This window comes from Neofelis nebulosa, chromosome 4 (assembly GCF_028018385.1).
Source record: "Neofelis nebulosa isolate mNeoNeb1 chromosome 4, mNeoNeb1.pri, whole genome shotgun sequence".
NCBI lineage: Eukaryota > Metazoa > Chordata > Mammalia > Carnivora > Felidae > Neofelis > Neofelis nebulosa.
In genome coordinates, this window is record NC_080785.1 from 167,383,092 (window position 1) to 167,398,137 (window position 15,046).

At 59.7% G+C, this 15,046-nt stretch overlaps 1 protein-coding gene across 1 annotated transcript; it reads right to left on the bottom strand.

Annotated features, from left to right (window-relative positions):
• Positions 1-1,084: 1,084 nt before the first annotated feature.
• On the bottom strand, positions 1,085-6,604 carry HMG20B (high mobility group 20B). The gene is made up of 10 exons (XM_058729040.1): positions 6,524-6,604; positions 6,191-6,246; positions 5,733-5,841; positions 5,010-5,213; positions 4,236-4,356; positions 3,860-3,906; positions 3,531-3,603; positions 3,035-3,250; positions 2,345-2,477; positions 1,085-1,777 (listed from the first exon to the last, which is right to left on the bottom strand). The coding sequence occupies exons 2-10, from the start codon at positions 6,226-6,228 to the stop codon at positions 1,765-1,767; spliced, it is 954 nt and encodes a 317-aa protein (XP_058585023.1). The 5' UTR covers positions 6,229-6,246; positions 6,524-6,604; the 3' UTR covers positions 1,085-1,764.
• Between the last annotated feature and the right edge of the window lie 8,442 nt (positions 6,605-15,046).

A 15,046-nucleotide genomic window follows, 5' to 3' on the forward strand; every position in this document is an offset into this window, starting at 1 on the left:
TAACAGTAGACCAAGAACCACCCGGCAGACTGCAAATTCCGGGTGGGCGTACCTGGGCCAAGAGGAGGTGGGACGAGGGACCTGGGCTGGGGAGGTGACATTATCTGCTTGTGTCCGTCTCCCGGGGCCGCCATAACAAAGCACCACGAGCTGGGTGGCTTAACAGGGATGTACTCTCTCTGTTCCGGGGGCCCGAAGTGTGAAATCAGTTTATGGGCGAGGACCACGCTCTCCCCCCCGCCCCCCGCCAGTCCCCCACAGACCTCAGCAGAGGCCTCCCCTGTGCCCCAGCTTCTGGTGGTGGCCGGACCTTTCCAGCGCTTTTTGGCAGCTGTGTTTTTCCCATTTCTGCCTCGGTGGTCACGTGGCTGTCTCCCAAGTCTGTGTCCGAATCTTCATCTTCTTATAAGGACACCAGTCATATTGGCTCAGGGGTCCACCCTGCTCCAGGATGACCTCACCCTGACTAATTATATCTGCAACGACCCTATTTCCAAATAAGGTCACATGCTCAGGGCCCGGGGTTAGGGCTCCAGCATAGTTTTTGAGGGAACACGATTCGATCCACGATATGGGTGTTTTGTCAAATGCTCCTCCCGAAGTTTCGAGATGTCTTCAATATTCCGTGACGCGAACGGTCTCGGAGACGATCGCTCAGGGAGCCAGCAGTTTGACTCCCGGGGAGAAGCCCCGCGCGACGGCAGGCAGGCGATCAGACGCCCGTAGGCACACGGTCGCGACAGGGTTCACAGCCGCCAAAGGGCGGAAACAACCCATATGCCCATCAGCGGGTGAATGGACAACCCCGGGGGCTCCGTCCACACGCCGGGATGTTATTCAGCGGCGAACAGGAGGCGGCCCGCTGCCCTGTGGACGCTCGGGGAGGGAACCGGACCCAAAAGGCCGCAGAGCACGTGCCCCCATGTGTGAGAAACGTCCAGAACAGGCAAATCCAGACAGTTCAGTGGGTCGGTGGGGTTGCCAGGCGCTGGGGGAGGGCAGGTCCGGAACACGCCGCGGGGGCGTCTTGGGGGCCACGTCTTCTGGCCCACCTCTGCCCCCCAACACACACATACACGCAAAATCCACAAACCTGGAATTCAAATTCCACTTTTTTTATTTAAAAAGTCCCGATTGAGCAAAGGCAGAGGCTGCCTCCACATGGGCCCCTCAGCTGGATGAGGGAGGGCTGGTCGGTACCAGCCTCCCCAGCGCTGGGGTGCAGGAATCTGGGGGTGACAGGCAGGGGGCCCCGCCCGGAGTATAGGCCTGTCCCTGCTGCGCGCCCACGCGGGGGCGCTCGTGGGGAGCACCTGCTGGGAGTCCCAGTGTGTCAGCTGTGGGTTCTTCTCTCTCCTGTGTCCCAGGGCTCGGTCCTCAAGACCCGGTATAGTAGGTACATCCCTCCCCACATCGGATGTGCAAGCTGCCGTGGGGCCCCCCCGTGTCCTGGGCTACGCGGCCCGTGTGTGGTGTCCCCATGTCCCTGTGGTGTGACGTGCAAGGTGAGCGGCCTTGCTGGGCCTCGGGGCTCTGGGTTCTAGATGTGCCTCGTACAGCAGGTGGTTTTCTGGGCTCGGGGTGCTGGGGAAGTTGAAAGCTAGAGGGAGGCTGTAGAAGTTTAATCTGAGGGGGGCTGGAGCCCCCAAGGTGCAGGATTGGGCACGGCCCCAAAAGGTGGACCCCCAATCCTCCTCCATGGTGGGGAGAAGGGGCCGTGACCAGAGCTTGGTCTTCTCTGGATCCATGGGGCGGCGGGTACCCTCATAGGTGCTCGCTGTGACGGGAAAGGGGGGGGGGGGGACTCGTGATGGGGACCCCCACCATTTATCAGCCCCGACTCCCATCCCAGGGGTCACTGCAGGCCAGCCGCCAACCCTCAGCACTTCCAAACAGATGCCACGAAGGGGGCCTGGGGTCGATCCCACCTAATCCAGGCCCCTGGGAGCCACCCAGAAAAGCCCACCGAGCAGCGCGGCTGTAGGAAGTCCTAGGCCCCCCTCCCCCACCCCACAGTGGATCTCATCGGCCAAGAGGGACGGGCACATCCCACCCGGCAGTGTGAATAAGCTACCCGGCCTCATCAGCGCCCCACAGTGGTCCGACCACCGGCCCCCTGCATCGAACAAGCCCCACCTGGTAGCTTCCCTTGTGGGCGGTGGCCTCGGAATTAGATCCCACCCGGCAGCGCCCACAGACTCCGGGAACCACGGTGGAGGGTGAGATCCAGTCATTTCCACGGGGCCCGCCCAAGCACGTCTAGCCCCAGGCAGCCCCCCAAGCCCCAGGCCGGACAGCACCCCCCTGGACTGAGCAGAGCCCCGGGACTCGCCCCGACACACACCTGGCGACCTGGGCCAGGATCTCCTTGATGCGGACGATTAGCTTCTCGTGCTGGGCGGGGTCGCGCTCGATGGCGCCGTGCAGCCGAGCCATGTAGAAGTCCAGGGTGCCGAGAGTGGGCGTCTCGCCCGTGCCTGGAGAGAAGGGACGGGTCACGGGAGCCCAGCGCGGCAGTCCACGCAGGCGGGGATCCCCGGAAGCGGAGGTCAGAGAATGGGGGGGGGGGGGGGGTGGGTCTGCAAGGGCAGGGTCCCGGGGAGGGGGCCAAAGGCGCGGCGCGTCAGTGGGGTCGGGTGGGGGATCAAGACGTCTAGACCCAGAAAGATCCAGGTCGGCTGAGGGAAGGGGTCAGAAAATGGAAAGTGGTGGGGGCGAGGTCGCGGTGGGGGAGGCGGGGACAAATTGGCGAGGAGGTAACCGAGGTCGACTCAGGCCAGAGCGTGGAAGGCCAGAGAGGAAGGCGGGCGGTGGGCGCGGGCTTTGCTCGGGAAGGGGAGGGGTCCTTCGGAGCCGGAGTTGGACGGCCGGGGGCGGGGCTGGCGGGTCGCGGGGGCGGGGCTCCAGGCCCGAAGCAGCTGGGGGCGGCGCCGGTGGGACCAGGGGGTGGGGCCGGCGGGGCGGGGTTCGGAAGATAAACGGTGTGGGCCAGGTGGGGCCGGCGGGGGCGGGGCCGGGGGCGGGGCCTCCGCACCCGGCACAGGCAGCGAGGCGAAGCTGGCGGTGAGCGCCTGGCGCACGGCCTGGAGCTGCTGCTGCAGCGCCAGCGTCCGCCGCTCCTCCAGCGCCAGCTCTTGCTCCAGGCGCTCGCGCGCGCTGCTCATGCTCTGCGTGTGCCTCTGCAGCACGGCGTTCTGCTCCTCGAAGGCCACGTTCATCTTGCGCAGGCGCCGCAGCTCTGCCTCCCGCGCTGCGGCGTGGGGGAGCCGGATCAGAGCCTGGCGCTACCCCCCTTCCCTCTGCCGGGCCTTCGCCCTAGCTGTGTCCCCCTGCCTGGCGGTCTGTCACTGCTCTGCCTCCAGCCCCACACCTCAGCTCCGGGGGTGGGGGCTGCGGGACGCAGGCACCTCGGCTTGGAGAGGTAAACTCCCGCCCCCCCCCCCCCCCCCCCCGGGGGCCTGCTACCTCCCGCCTGGGCCCACCCACTCTCCCAACACCCCCTTCCCCAAGAGCCCCTGCTCAGTGCTCACCTTTGTTTTGGTCCAAGAACTCTTCGGTGAAGATGGGGACGTCGAAGGTGGAGAAGCCATCACAGTCCCCACCCTGGGATGACAGGACAAGGTGACGATTTTGGGGGAGAGGGCAGCCAAAACCCCTCTGGGACGTCCCTGAAGCTTGGGAGGGACTCCTCTGGCCATCTGGGTAACAACATTCCCAGGATGTGGCTGTCCCACCTCTGCCTGGAGGCGGGGCACTCGCTTCCTCCGGTGAGTGTGAGGTTGGTTCTGGCTCACCCAGGGGTCTAAAGACCTCCAGACCTTTCTTGCCCAGGCACTGTCCTTGGAGGAGGGGCACTTACCTTGTGTCCGTTCAAGAGGGTATTCATGAGCCCAGAGCCCGAGTCTTCTAGTTGGGGAGGGAGGAGGGCAGGATCAGCCTGGCAGGTCTCTTCGGACCCCCCACATGGCTTTGCAAGTGCCGATCCCCCTGCCTGGGATACCCTCCTCCCCTCCCCGTGTTAGCCTTGCTCATCCTGGGACAGGCTCCTGCCTGGGCCCCCCAGTGTCTGCGTACCCCCACGTCCGCATCGCCCGGCCCTGCTCACTCACAGCTGTCTGGTTAGGGGGTCTCTCGTCTTGATGGGACGAGAGCCCCATGGAGGGCGGGGCGGTCTGCCCGGGTCGCCTGACTCAGAGCCCGGACCCAGCTGCCTGGGGGGCTGGGTCCCCTCGCACCTTTCTTGATCTTCTTTTCCTGAAGCTTCTCCGTGCACATCTTGTAGGCTTCTGACTGCTGGTAGGCGCGCAGTTCCTTCATGTACTGCTGCTTCTCCCGCTCGGCCTCATCCAGGTACCGCTGGGGGGGGAAGGGGGGGGCAGGGGGGCAGTAGGAGGCTCGGCCGGGCCCAGGGGCACGGGAGGCAGGCCTCCAAGGCCACACGCCATCTCCATCACTCCGCTCACGGTGCCCAACCTGCCCCTAGCTCCCTACCGCCCGCCTTTCCAGGGAAAGCCTGGCTTCTCAGCCTGCTGCTCAGAGACCTCCCTCCTCCCCCCAGACTCCCGCCTTTATAAACCACTCCCTGCCTTCTGACCACAGGCTCCCATCCGTGGGCTGCACTGCCCTCCCGAACCCACTCTGCTTGTTGAAATCCCACTTAGACGGTGCAAACCAGTGGTGCTTTTTGTTCCCGTGATGTTGTTGCAACTTTCAGTTAATTATCCAGGATTTGAAGTTCGGAAGGTATCGCATAAGACCTCAGCCCCCACCCCTGCTTCTTTAGACATATCCACGTTAGTTATTGACTTTACGTCTCTTCTTGCCACCCTCCCCTGCTCGCTTCAGCATGCTGGGGAGAGCTCATGGGTGGTCAACTCTCAGGCAGAAGCAAGGGCCCAACAAAGCAAGGGTCCTTTTGGGGGCGGGGGTGGCTTCAGCAGTGTCCAGCGGGTCGGGGTGAAGGTCAGTGGTCCTGGGCCAGCCCCCTCCGCCGCCCCCCGCCGTCCCACCTGCTTTTCTGCAGGCTGCAGCTTGCTCCACTCGGCACCCAGCATCTTGGTGATCTCGGGAAAGGGCAGATCCGGGTGGCGGGTGCGGATCTGCTCGCGCCGCTCGTTCAGGAAGCGCACGTAGCCGGTGACTGGTGCCTTGGGCCCATTCGGCAGTATCTTCTTTCGCTTCTTGCCCTTGGGCCACCCGCGCTTCTTCACCGGCTGCAGAACCGCACCGCGCCGTTGGGAGGGGCCTGGAGGGCTGGGGCAGGGCTAGAGGGATGGGCCTATCCAAGGAGCGAGGGCCTGGAGGTATGGCCTGGTGAAGGGTCAGGTTTGGGAGAGGCGGTGAGGGGGGGGGTTCGGGGAGCGCCGGCCGGGGGTGAGGGATCGGAGGGGCGGAGCACGTGGCATCTGCAACGGGGTTCGGCCCAGGGATGGGGCGGGCTTGTGGGTGTGGTCTCTGGTCTGGGCGTGGCTTCTGTGCTGGAGCAAAGGCCCATAGGACGATGGGAAGGTGCCTCCCACAGGGCAGTATTGGGCGATGGGCGGGGCCCGGACCTAGCGACTGAGGATCCCCTTGGGGGCGTGGCATGCGGCACGGGGCGGGGGTCTCAGATCCGCGAGGAAAATCTGGGCTGTGGGCGGAGCCACAGCGAATTCAAATCTGGCCCGGGGTGGAGCTTCCAGGCGGTGGGCGAGACCCAGGGCCTCCCCCCATCACGGTGCAGGGACTCTCACCTCCTCTTCGTGGGACCCCTTCTCGCCGGCCCGGGGGCCCTCGCCGCGCTCTTGCTTGACAGCCACCACGAAGCCCCCGTGCTGTCCCGGAGCCTTGCCGCCCGCCGGCCTGGAGCCACGGGACGCCAGGGTCACCCCCACCCTCACCTCCACCCCCGACCGCGGAGCTGGCACTGAGGGGGCCTGAGTCCTGGGGGCAGGCGTCCGACGGGGTCATTATTCGCGGGACGGGGCAGGAGCACAAGAGGGGCGGCAGAGACCCCTGGGAGGGGCTGGGCCGGGGAGTGGCAGGGGTGGGTGGGGGAAGAGGCCGGCGGGGACCCACCGGGGAGGTCCTGACCCGGGTGTGTGTGGGGGGAGTCAAGACCCTGGGGGACGGGGGTCCAGGAGTTCCGACAGGGCGGGCGGGGGCTGGGCTGCAGCCCCGAGTGGGCTGGGGGAGGGGATGTCGCACTCACGCGGCGGCCGCGCCGGGCTGCTTGGAGCCGTGGGACATGGCCGCTCCCGGCCCCACCTGGAAGGCAGACGCGTGGCTGAGTGAGGGGCGCCCGAGTCGCCGACGGCGGGGGAGCCCCCCGGAATGCCGGGCCCGGGGCGTTTGGTGGGGGGGGCCGGATCCAGGGGCGGGGAGGCCCTCGAGGGCGGGCGCCCCGGGGATCCTTTGTTGGGCGATGGTCCCCCGGAAGGCCCGGGCCCACCCTCCTCCAGTCCGGGGGGGGGCCTCTCCCCAGCCCCAGGACCCCCGCGCCCCCACCCCCTCGCAGGGCCCAGAGTTCCGCGGCTGTTTTCACCTCCAAAGAAACTTTCCCGGACCTCTCCGCTGCTACGACGCTCCAACCAACCGCCCCGAGCCCGCCCCTGCCGCTCGCCCCGCCTCGGGCATGCTAATGACGCCTCTTCGAGTTGTCGGATTGGGTGCAGTCTTTCCCTGGGGTGTGACCATGCAGATGAGGGTTGGCGCGCCGGTCGGCGATTGGCTGGGGTAGCCGCCGGGCCGCGTGGGAGGTGGAGAGGGAAGGCTGCGGGCGGGTGCGTCAAGTTCGGCTGCGCTCGGCCGCTCTCGGGGCCAATCAGGGCGCTTTGAGGCCTCGCAGGGCGGAGCCCCTTAAAGGGCTAGTAGGCGCGGCTCGGGTTCCTCCTCTCCCGGGGAAGGCGAGACTCCCCGCCCCTGCGGGATCCCGGACCTGCCGGGCCAGATCGGGCCCCTCCCTAGTTGTCATGGAGACAGCGGCAGGTTGCTAGGGAAAGGGTTAAGGTCCTTCCCGGCAGCCCCCTGCCTCAGGACTAGGTGGGAACTGTTCTCAGTGTCTTGCAAACCTGGCGGGCTAGTCAGCTTTCAGTTCCCTGAACTTAGGGCCTCCGGAGTCCAGCTGTGCCTCGTCCTGCCCTGAGCCAGCAGGGGCTGCTCTCCCCGCCTCCCGGGGACGTGCGCGGCTTTCCCTCCTGTGCGATGGGGACCTTGCACGATGGTTAGGACCAGGAGGCTGGGACAGGAAGGCTGCAAGAACCTCGTTAACATGGAGGGGCAGGAGGCTCTGCTCTGGGATTTTGGGGGCCCCCAGACGGCAGCGTGGTCTTATGGTCTGCCTGGGACTGCCCTACTCCCGCGATGACAGTTGGGGTCACTGGTTGTGCACCACGTCCTATTAGACCTCACACACCTTGCCCACATCACCTCCCTGCCGTCATCCGCCTCCTCCGTCGGCCTCCTTGCTGCTCCTCAAACACAGACATGTCCGTTTCACTCATTCCCACCTCTGGGCCTTTGCACCTGCTGTGCCCTTCCTCCAGGTTATCCGCCAGGCTCACGGCTTGATCTCCTTCAGGTCTTTGCTAAAATGTCACCTTCTCAATGAGGTTTCCCCCGTCCACCCTGTCTTATTTTTTCTCCACACGTTTGTTTGCTACAGCACAACAACAAAAGAAAAAAAAAATTAAGCTTTATTTACTTATCTAAGTAATGTCTACCCCCAGTGTGGGGCTCGAACTCACCACCTGGAGATCAAGAGTCACCTGCTCTATGACTGAGCCAGCCAGGGGCCCCTGAAGAACAAAAATTGAACAGGATGAATTTGAAGAGCTAATTGGCTTTATTAAGGGATTCGCGAATGGGGCTCAAAGAGTTGTACAAAATGGAAGGTTTCTATGGGAAGCAGGGTGGGGCAAGGAGGTTCTTAGCAAAAGAAAAGAAAGGATTGTCCCACGCAAGGTCACTTCTCTAAGCAGGAAGTCTTATTATGCAGATTATCTCATTCTTTGAGGTGCAGAGGGCCCAGGAGACAAATTACCTACTTGGTGCTTATGAGAAAGTTCCCGACTGATCCTTTAAGGACTGATCCTTTAAGACTTAACGTTTCTGGGGGGCAGTTGGAAGTGCTGTTAGGTTAGGTATGAAGCCGCACGTCGTGACTTGGCCTAAGTGGCTCTTTTAGGGGCAGGTGGTTTGTTTGTTGCTTTTTTTTTTAATTTTTTTTTTAACGTTTATTTATTTTTGAGACAGAGAGAGAGACAGAGCATGAACGGGGGAGGGGCAGAGAGAGAGGGAGACACAGAATGTGAAACAGGCTCCAGGCTCTGAGCCGTCAGCCCAGAGCCCGACGCGGGGCTCGAACTCACAGACCGCGAGATCGTGACCTGAGCTGAAGTTGGACGCTCAACCGACTGAGCCACCCGGGCGCCCCAGGGGCAGGTGGTTTTTAACGCTTCCAACCCCTAGCGCAGTGCCCCTATGGGCTGCTCGCTACATACTTGCTGAAGACACAAAGGAGTGAATGCAGAAAATTGCAAGCGCTTGGAAAACAGCCTGGCAACGCCTCGAAACACTAAATAAACATGAAGGTCCCACGCGATCCGGAAACCCCATTCTTAGGGATCCACCCAAGAGAATCGAAAACGCCCGTCCACACAGAAACGTGTACGCGGATGTTCACAGCAGCATGATTCACAGCAGCCGAGAGGTAGAAACAGCCCATGTGTCCCATCAAATGGGTAAATAGACAAACTGTGGTCCCTTCGTTCAAGAGACTATTAGCAGCCATAAAAAGGAATAAATTGCTGACTCACGCTACGACAAGGGTGAACTTTGAAAACCTGATGCTCTGTGAAAGACGCCAGCCACAAAAGGCCACAAGTGTGTGGCCCCATTCATACGAAATGTCCAGAACAGGCAGATTCACAGAGACGGGAAGTGAGTGGTTGCCTGGGGTTGGGGAATGAGTGGGGAGGGCGAGTGGGGAGAGACTGCTTCATGGGCGCGGAGTTTCTTCGGGCGTGATCAAAATGTTCTAAGATTAGCCCGCAGTGCTGGTTGCATAGCTATAAATATACCAAAAACTACGGAATTGCACCCCTTAAATGGATGCATTCTATGGCACGTGAATTAAATCTCAGTAAACCTGTTTTCCTACGAGGCAGCCCAGGGTCGAGGAAGATGACCGCGCCCTGGAATTTTGACGGACCCGGACTCCATGCAGCCCCTGCTGTTGCTTCGTCGGTCACCCTTGCCTCTCGCCCCCTCGGCTGGAAACAATCCAGGTGACAAGTCCACGCTGGAAGGCGGGGGAAGCCGCGCCCTCCAAGCCCCGCCCCCTTGGGCTTGAGTGACCTGGCGTTGCCTTCGAAACTGTCGTCCCCACTCCCAAGGTACCACCTGAGGAAATCCAGGGCGGGGGTCTTCTGGTACATCGAAAAGCAATGAAGTGTTTTGAGGTCGATTTTGAAGGCAATTTGCAGCTCCTTGGCATCGAGGGAAAAAAACCAACAACATCTCGTGGCATGGACATTTTCTGGAAAAAATTACAAAAGCGTCTTCAGTCCAAACTGCAATGGATTCAGTCCATTTCATGCGATCCACACGCCCCCACACCCCCCAACAAGCGACGTATACGAGTAGCAGCCTTTATCCGATTCGACTTGACATCCTGCGTGCATTTCAAAAGCAGATCCTTTCAGCCCCCCAAATTACGAATCGTTTTTTCTTTTTCTTTTTTTGAGTAGCCTCCACACCCAACCCGGGGGCTTGAACTCACGACGTCGGGATCAAGAGGCGCGCGCTCCACCGCCAGAGCCAGCCAGGCGCGCCCCCTTGCTTTTTCTTAGCAACGTAAAGGCCTCTCAATACCCAGCTCTCCGGGGGGGGGGGGGGGGGGGGACAGCAACCACGGCTGCCGAAAGTCGTAAATTGCGTGCGTTCCTTTCTTTGCCTCCATTTCTGCGTTTCATCGGGAAATTTGTGTCGTCGGAGGCCAGGAAGAGAATCCCAACCTGCATACCTGGAAATACAAGATCCATTAAGGATGGCTTAAGCTTCTTTGTTTTTGAAATTAATCTTACGATGCAAATAACGTGGAAATCCGAAGTAAAGTCTGTGTAATTAAGGCCGCCACGCATCCACCATATTCCCCATTATCAGCTTGTTACGCTTCTTACTAAAACTTTTCCTACACACACACACACACACACACACACACACACACACACACACAGAGTGATCGTTTCCTAGGGCTTGCACCAGCAAAGCACCACAAACCGGGGCCTTGAACTACTGTGAACGTATCGCCTCACACTTCTGGGGCCTAGAGGTCCAACCTCAAGGACTCGATCAGAGCTGGTTGTTTCTGAGGCCCCGAGGGAGAATGTGCCACAGGCTCTCCGGCTTCTGGGGGGGTCACTGGCCATCTTTGGTGTTCCTTGGCTTAATCAGGTGCCACCCCGCTCTCTTGGCCTTCCTTGTCACCTGGCTTCGCCCCGTGTGTCTGTGTCCGGATTTCCCTTCTCAGTGGGTCAATACTGCCCTATACCCGTGTGACGTCACCTGAACGCAGCATGTCTGCGATGACCCTATGGGCACGTGAGGTCGCGCGTTCCAAGGTCCTGGGGAGTTAGGACTTCCACCCGCTGATTTGCGTTTGTGGGGGAAACACAATGCCAGACACGACACACACACACGTACACGTGTATGTTTCTGTGCCAACGTGAGGCCACATCTTGTGTTGAATGATCGCACCGCCACCATGCTGAAGATGTGAACATCAGCCTGCCACTTGCCGCTTTCGCTCCGTCACCTGCCCCTGCGTGGCCGGTGCCCTGCGTGGTCAGGCAGTCCGAGGGGCCACCACGGTCTAAGGAGCCCTGGCTGATGCTGTGACAGCCCTCGCTGCTGTCTGGGGCCCGTGGACTGCTTTTCCGGGGCACGTAGGAAGACACAGAAGAATCAAGAATGCGGTTCGCGCTCTCTCAGGACATCCCAGCCCTCCTTGGGCTTGTTTAGGGACAAATTTAACACAGGGGGTTGCTGGGAAGGACAAAGAAGGGATGAGGACACACAGGTCATAGCTGCTGGAAAGAAGGGGTGTGGGGGCTGGGGTCTCAAACCTCTGAGGAGGGGGCACCCCCCCCCCCGGCTGCTGCTGGACCCTCAGAAGCTCCGGGAGGTGGCCCTGAGACCTTCATGTGTGGCTTGAGCAATTTACAAACTCTCTGAGCCTCAGTCTGCCTCTCTGTGAAATGGGATAACTGAGTCTACCCCCCCCCCCCCCCCCCCAGCCCAGGAGGTCTTTGTAAGGGTTTAATGAGTTTAACTAATGTTCTCCCTTAGGGGCGCCTGGGTGGCTTCGCCCCTTGACCTTGCGACTTCGGCTCAGGTCATGATCTCAAGGTTTGTCGGTTTGAGCCCCACGTCTGGCCCTGTGCTGACAGCTCAGAGCCTGGATCCTGCTTCAGATTCTGTGTCTCCCTCACTCTCTGCCCCTCCCCCCCCCCTCAAATGAATAAATATTAAAAGAATGTATAACTAATGTTCTCCCTCAGAACCGGGCTGGGCTGGTCATTGTTACTGAAAGCGTTTGCTGGTTTTGTCCATGCAGCTTCAGACCCCTGTCGCAGAGAATATTCTAGTACAGTGAGCGGTTGCCACCCAGGGTAACTGAGGGAGACATTGGGCAAAGCCTAGACACATTTTTGGTTGTAGCAATGTGGAGGGGGCCGGGGTCTGCTCCTGTGCTGGGATGCACAGGACAGCCCCCCCCCCCCCCCCATCCCCACAAAGAATGATCTGGTGCCCTGTGTCAGCAGTGCCTGGGCTGGGAAACCCTGTTCTGCGGGCTGAATCCTCACCTGCCTAATCTCCCCTAACCCTATTCAGGAGTGCTGCTGTCATGCCCATTACAAAGACGGAAACTGAGGCTCGGGGGATTGCCTGAGGCTGCCTGGGCCCCCCAAGCCACCCCAGGAATCTAAGGAAGTTCCTGGCTGTTTCCCTGGGTTCTAGGAGCCCTCCCTCCCCTTCCTTCCACCTCTCCCCTCTTCTCCTCCCCACTCCCACTCCCAGTCCTCCTGGGCTGGGTCTGAGGGAAGATCAAAGCAAACCCTCTTCCTACTGGGGCCACCGGGACATCCGATCTCCAGCAGGGGCTGGGGGGCAGCTGGGGGTGCTCCGGGGACATCAAAGCCTGTCTGGATCTCTCCTGACCCCAAGTCTGTCTCTGTCCCATCCTGAGAGCAAGGCATTCCACTCTCTCTCACATCCTCCCTCTCTCGGGCAGGACCTTCTCTGATCTTCCTGGCAAATCTGACCCCCACTCTTATGGGGGGGCAGGCATGTGTGCCCTCCACTGGTTTCCCAACCCCTGCAGCTGAGGCCCACTTTCGAGTAGACTGCCCAGTCCCCGCCCTCGTACAGCCTTTTATCTGACCCTCCCACCTCCTCTCAGAACCCTACGTGGCTCCCCAGGGACCTGGAAGTAAAAGCCAGACATTTGTCTGTCCTTCTGCCAACCCCCCACCCCCTCCTCCGTGGTGCATCTGCTGGAAGGGCTGCTGGGGGAGGGTCCCTGTGGGTTCCTGACCCACGCAGGAGGCTGGTAAGGGTATCTTCAGGTGGGTCCTCCCGGGCCAGTGCAGAAAGGACTCAAAGATGTTCATGGCGCCCGGGTGGCTCAGCCGGTTAAGTGTCCGACTTCAGCTCGGGTCATGATCTCACAGTCTGTGGGTTCGAGCCCCGCGTCAGGCTCCGTGCTGACAGCTCAGAGCCCGGAGCCTGCTTCGGATTCTGTGTCTCCCTCTCTCTCTCTGCCCCTCCCCAACTAGCGCTCTGTCTCTGCCTCTGCCTCTCAAAAATTAAAATAAAAACGTTAAAAAAAAAATTTAAAAAAAGAACTCAAAGATGCTGGAGATCACGCGGGGCCCAGCTTGGATCCTGAATCTGCCTCTTGTGAGCTGTGTGCCCTCTGGCAAGGACTTCTGTGAAAGCCTGTTTTCCCTGGAAAAATGGGCCAGAGGTACTGTAAGATCTCCTGGGGAGGTGGGAAGACTGGAGATGAGAAACGTGAATGCAAAACGTAGGTGGGGGGCGGCCTGGCGGGCTCAGTCCCTAGAGCAAGAGACTCTTGGTTGTGAGTTTGAGCCCCACGTTGGGTTGGGGGCAGAGATTACTTAAATAAATAAAACCTGAACAGATATTTATTTTTATTTATTTAAAACAAGTTTTTTAATGTTTATTCATTTGTGAGAGACAGGGAGAGACAGAGCATGAACGGGGAAGGGGCAGAGAGAGAGGGAGACACAGAATCGGAAACAGGCTCCAGGCTCCGAGCCATCAGCCCAGAGCCCGACGCGGGGCTCGAACTCACGGACCGCAAGATCGTGACCTGGCTGAAGTCGGACGCTTAACCGACTAAGCCACCCAGGCGCCCCTTTAAAACCTTAACAAATATTTTAAAAGCTGAGGCGGGTATTTTACAAGCCCTGTAAAGCTGAGGCAAGAGTTTCTTCAGGTGTTCTTTTACTCCCCCAGGGAAACAGAAGGGGAGCTTGCCCCACACGAAGGAAAGAATTCAGATTCTTGTCTCTCCTTATCATTTATCTCCTCCAAATCGGTGACCTCAGCCTCTTATCTCCCCGCTCCCTGCTAGCTTACCTCTTGAGTCCCCATTACCCCCTCCACACCCATTTTCCAGGCTCCTTTTCATAAAAATGTGGGTATTGCAGTGGGTAGTCTGGGCTGGGACCCCCTTGGGCTGCCTGAGCCTCCGGTTTGTCAGTGGGTTGCGGTCTGTTTCCCGGTTTCCGTCTACACTTCTTTTTTTTTTTTTTTTTAATTTTTTTTCAACGTTTTTTATTTATTTTTGGGACAGAGAGAGACAGAGCATGAACGGGGAAGGGGCAGAGAGAGAGGGAGACACAGAATCGGAAACAGTCTCCAGGCTCTGAGCCATCAGCCCAGAGCCTGACGTGGGGCTCGAACTCACGGACTGCGAGATCGTGACCTGGCTGAAGTCGGACGCTTAACCGACTGCGCCACCCAGGCGCCCCTCCGTCTACACTTCTGAATCTCTGCCTTCGCATGCCCACCAATCATTGGACAGATATTTCTTTTAAGTTTTTATTTATTTTTGAGAGAGAGAGAGAGAGAGAGAGAGAGAGAGAGAGAGAGAGAGAGAGAACAAGCAGGGGAGGGGGAGGGGCAGAGAGAGAGGAAGACTCAGAATCTGAAGCAGGCTCCAGGCTCTGAGCTGTCAGCACAGAGCCCGACGCGGGGCTCGAACTCCCGAACCTGTGAGATCACGACCTGAGCTGAAGTTGGGCGCTTACCCCACTGAGCCACCCGGGCGCCCCATGGACAGATATTTCTTGGGCTCCTCTTATGAGCTGGGCATTCCTGGAGACAACAGAGTGATTAAGCCAGTCCCTGCCTTCATGGGGATCAGAGTTCAGTGGGGGACCCAGCGACAGCGGGGGTGGGTGGGGGAGTGAGGGAAAGCAGATATCAGGGTTATGATGTGGGCCAGCGCAGAGTACTGTATAATGACAGGGGAGGAAGGGGTGATGAGTAGAGCTTCTGAGACTATTAAGAGCTAACAATGATATCACTTGAAAAATATTTTATGTATTTATTTATTTTTAAGTAATCTCTACACCCAGCGTGGGACTGGAACTCAGGACCCTGAGATCGAGTCACGCTCTCTACCAACTGAGCCAGCCAGGTCCCCTTATATCACTTACAATTTTTCAGGGGCACCTGGGTGGCTCAGTCGGTTGAGCGTCCGGCTTCGGCTCAGGTCATGGTCATGATCTCAAGGCTCGTGAGTTCGAGCCCCGCGTTGGGCTCTGTGCTGACAGCTCAGAGCCTGGAGCCTGCTTCAGATTCTGTGTCTCCCTCTCTCTCTGCCCCTCCCCCCGGTCGCGCACAGTGTGTGTGTGTGTGTGTGTGTGTGTGTGTGTGTGTGTGTGTCTTTTTCAAATATTCTGTGTCTCCTTCTCTCTCTCTTTGCCTCTCCAGGAAGACCCAGAATCCGAATCAGACTCGAGGCTCCGAG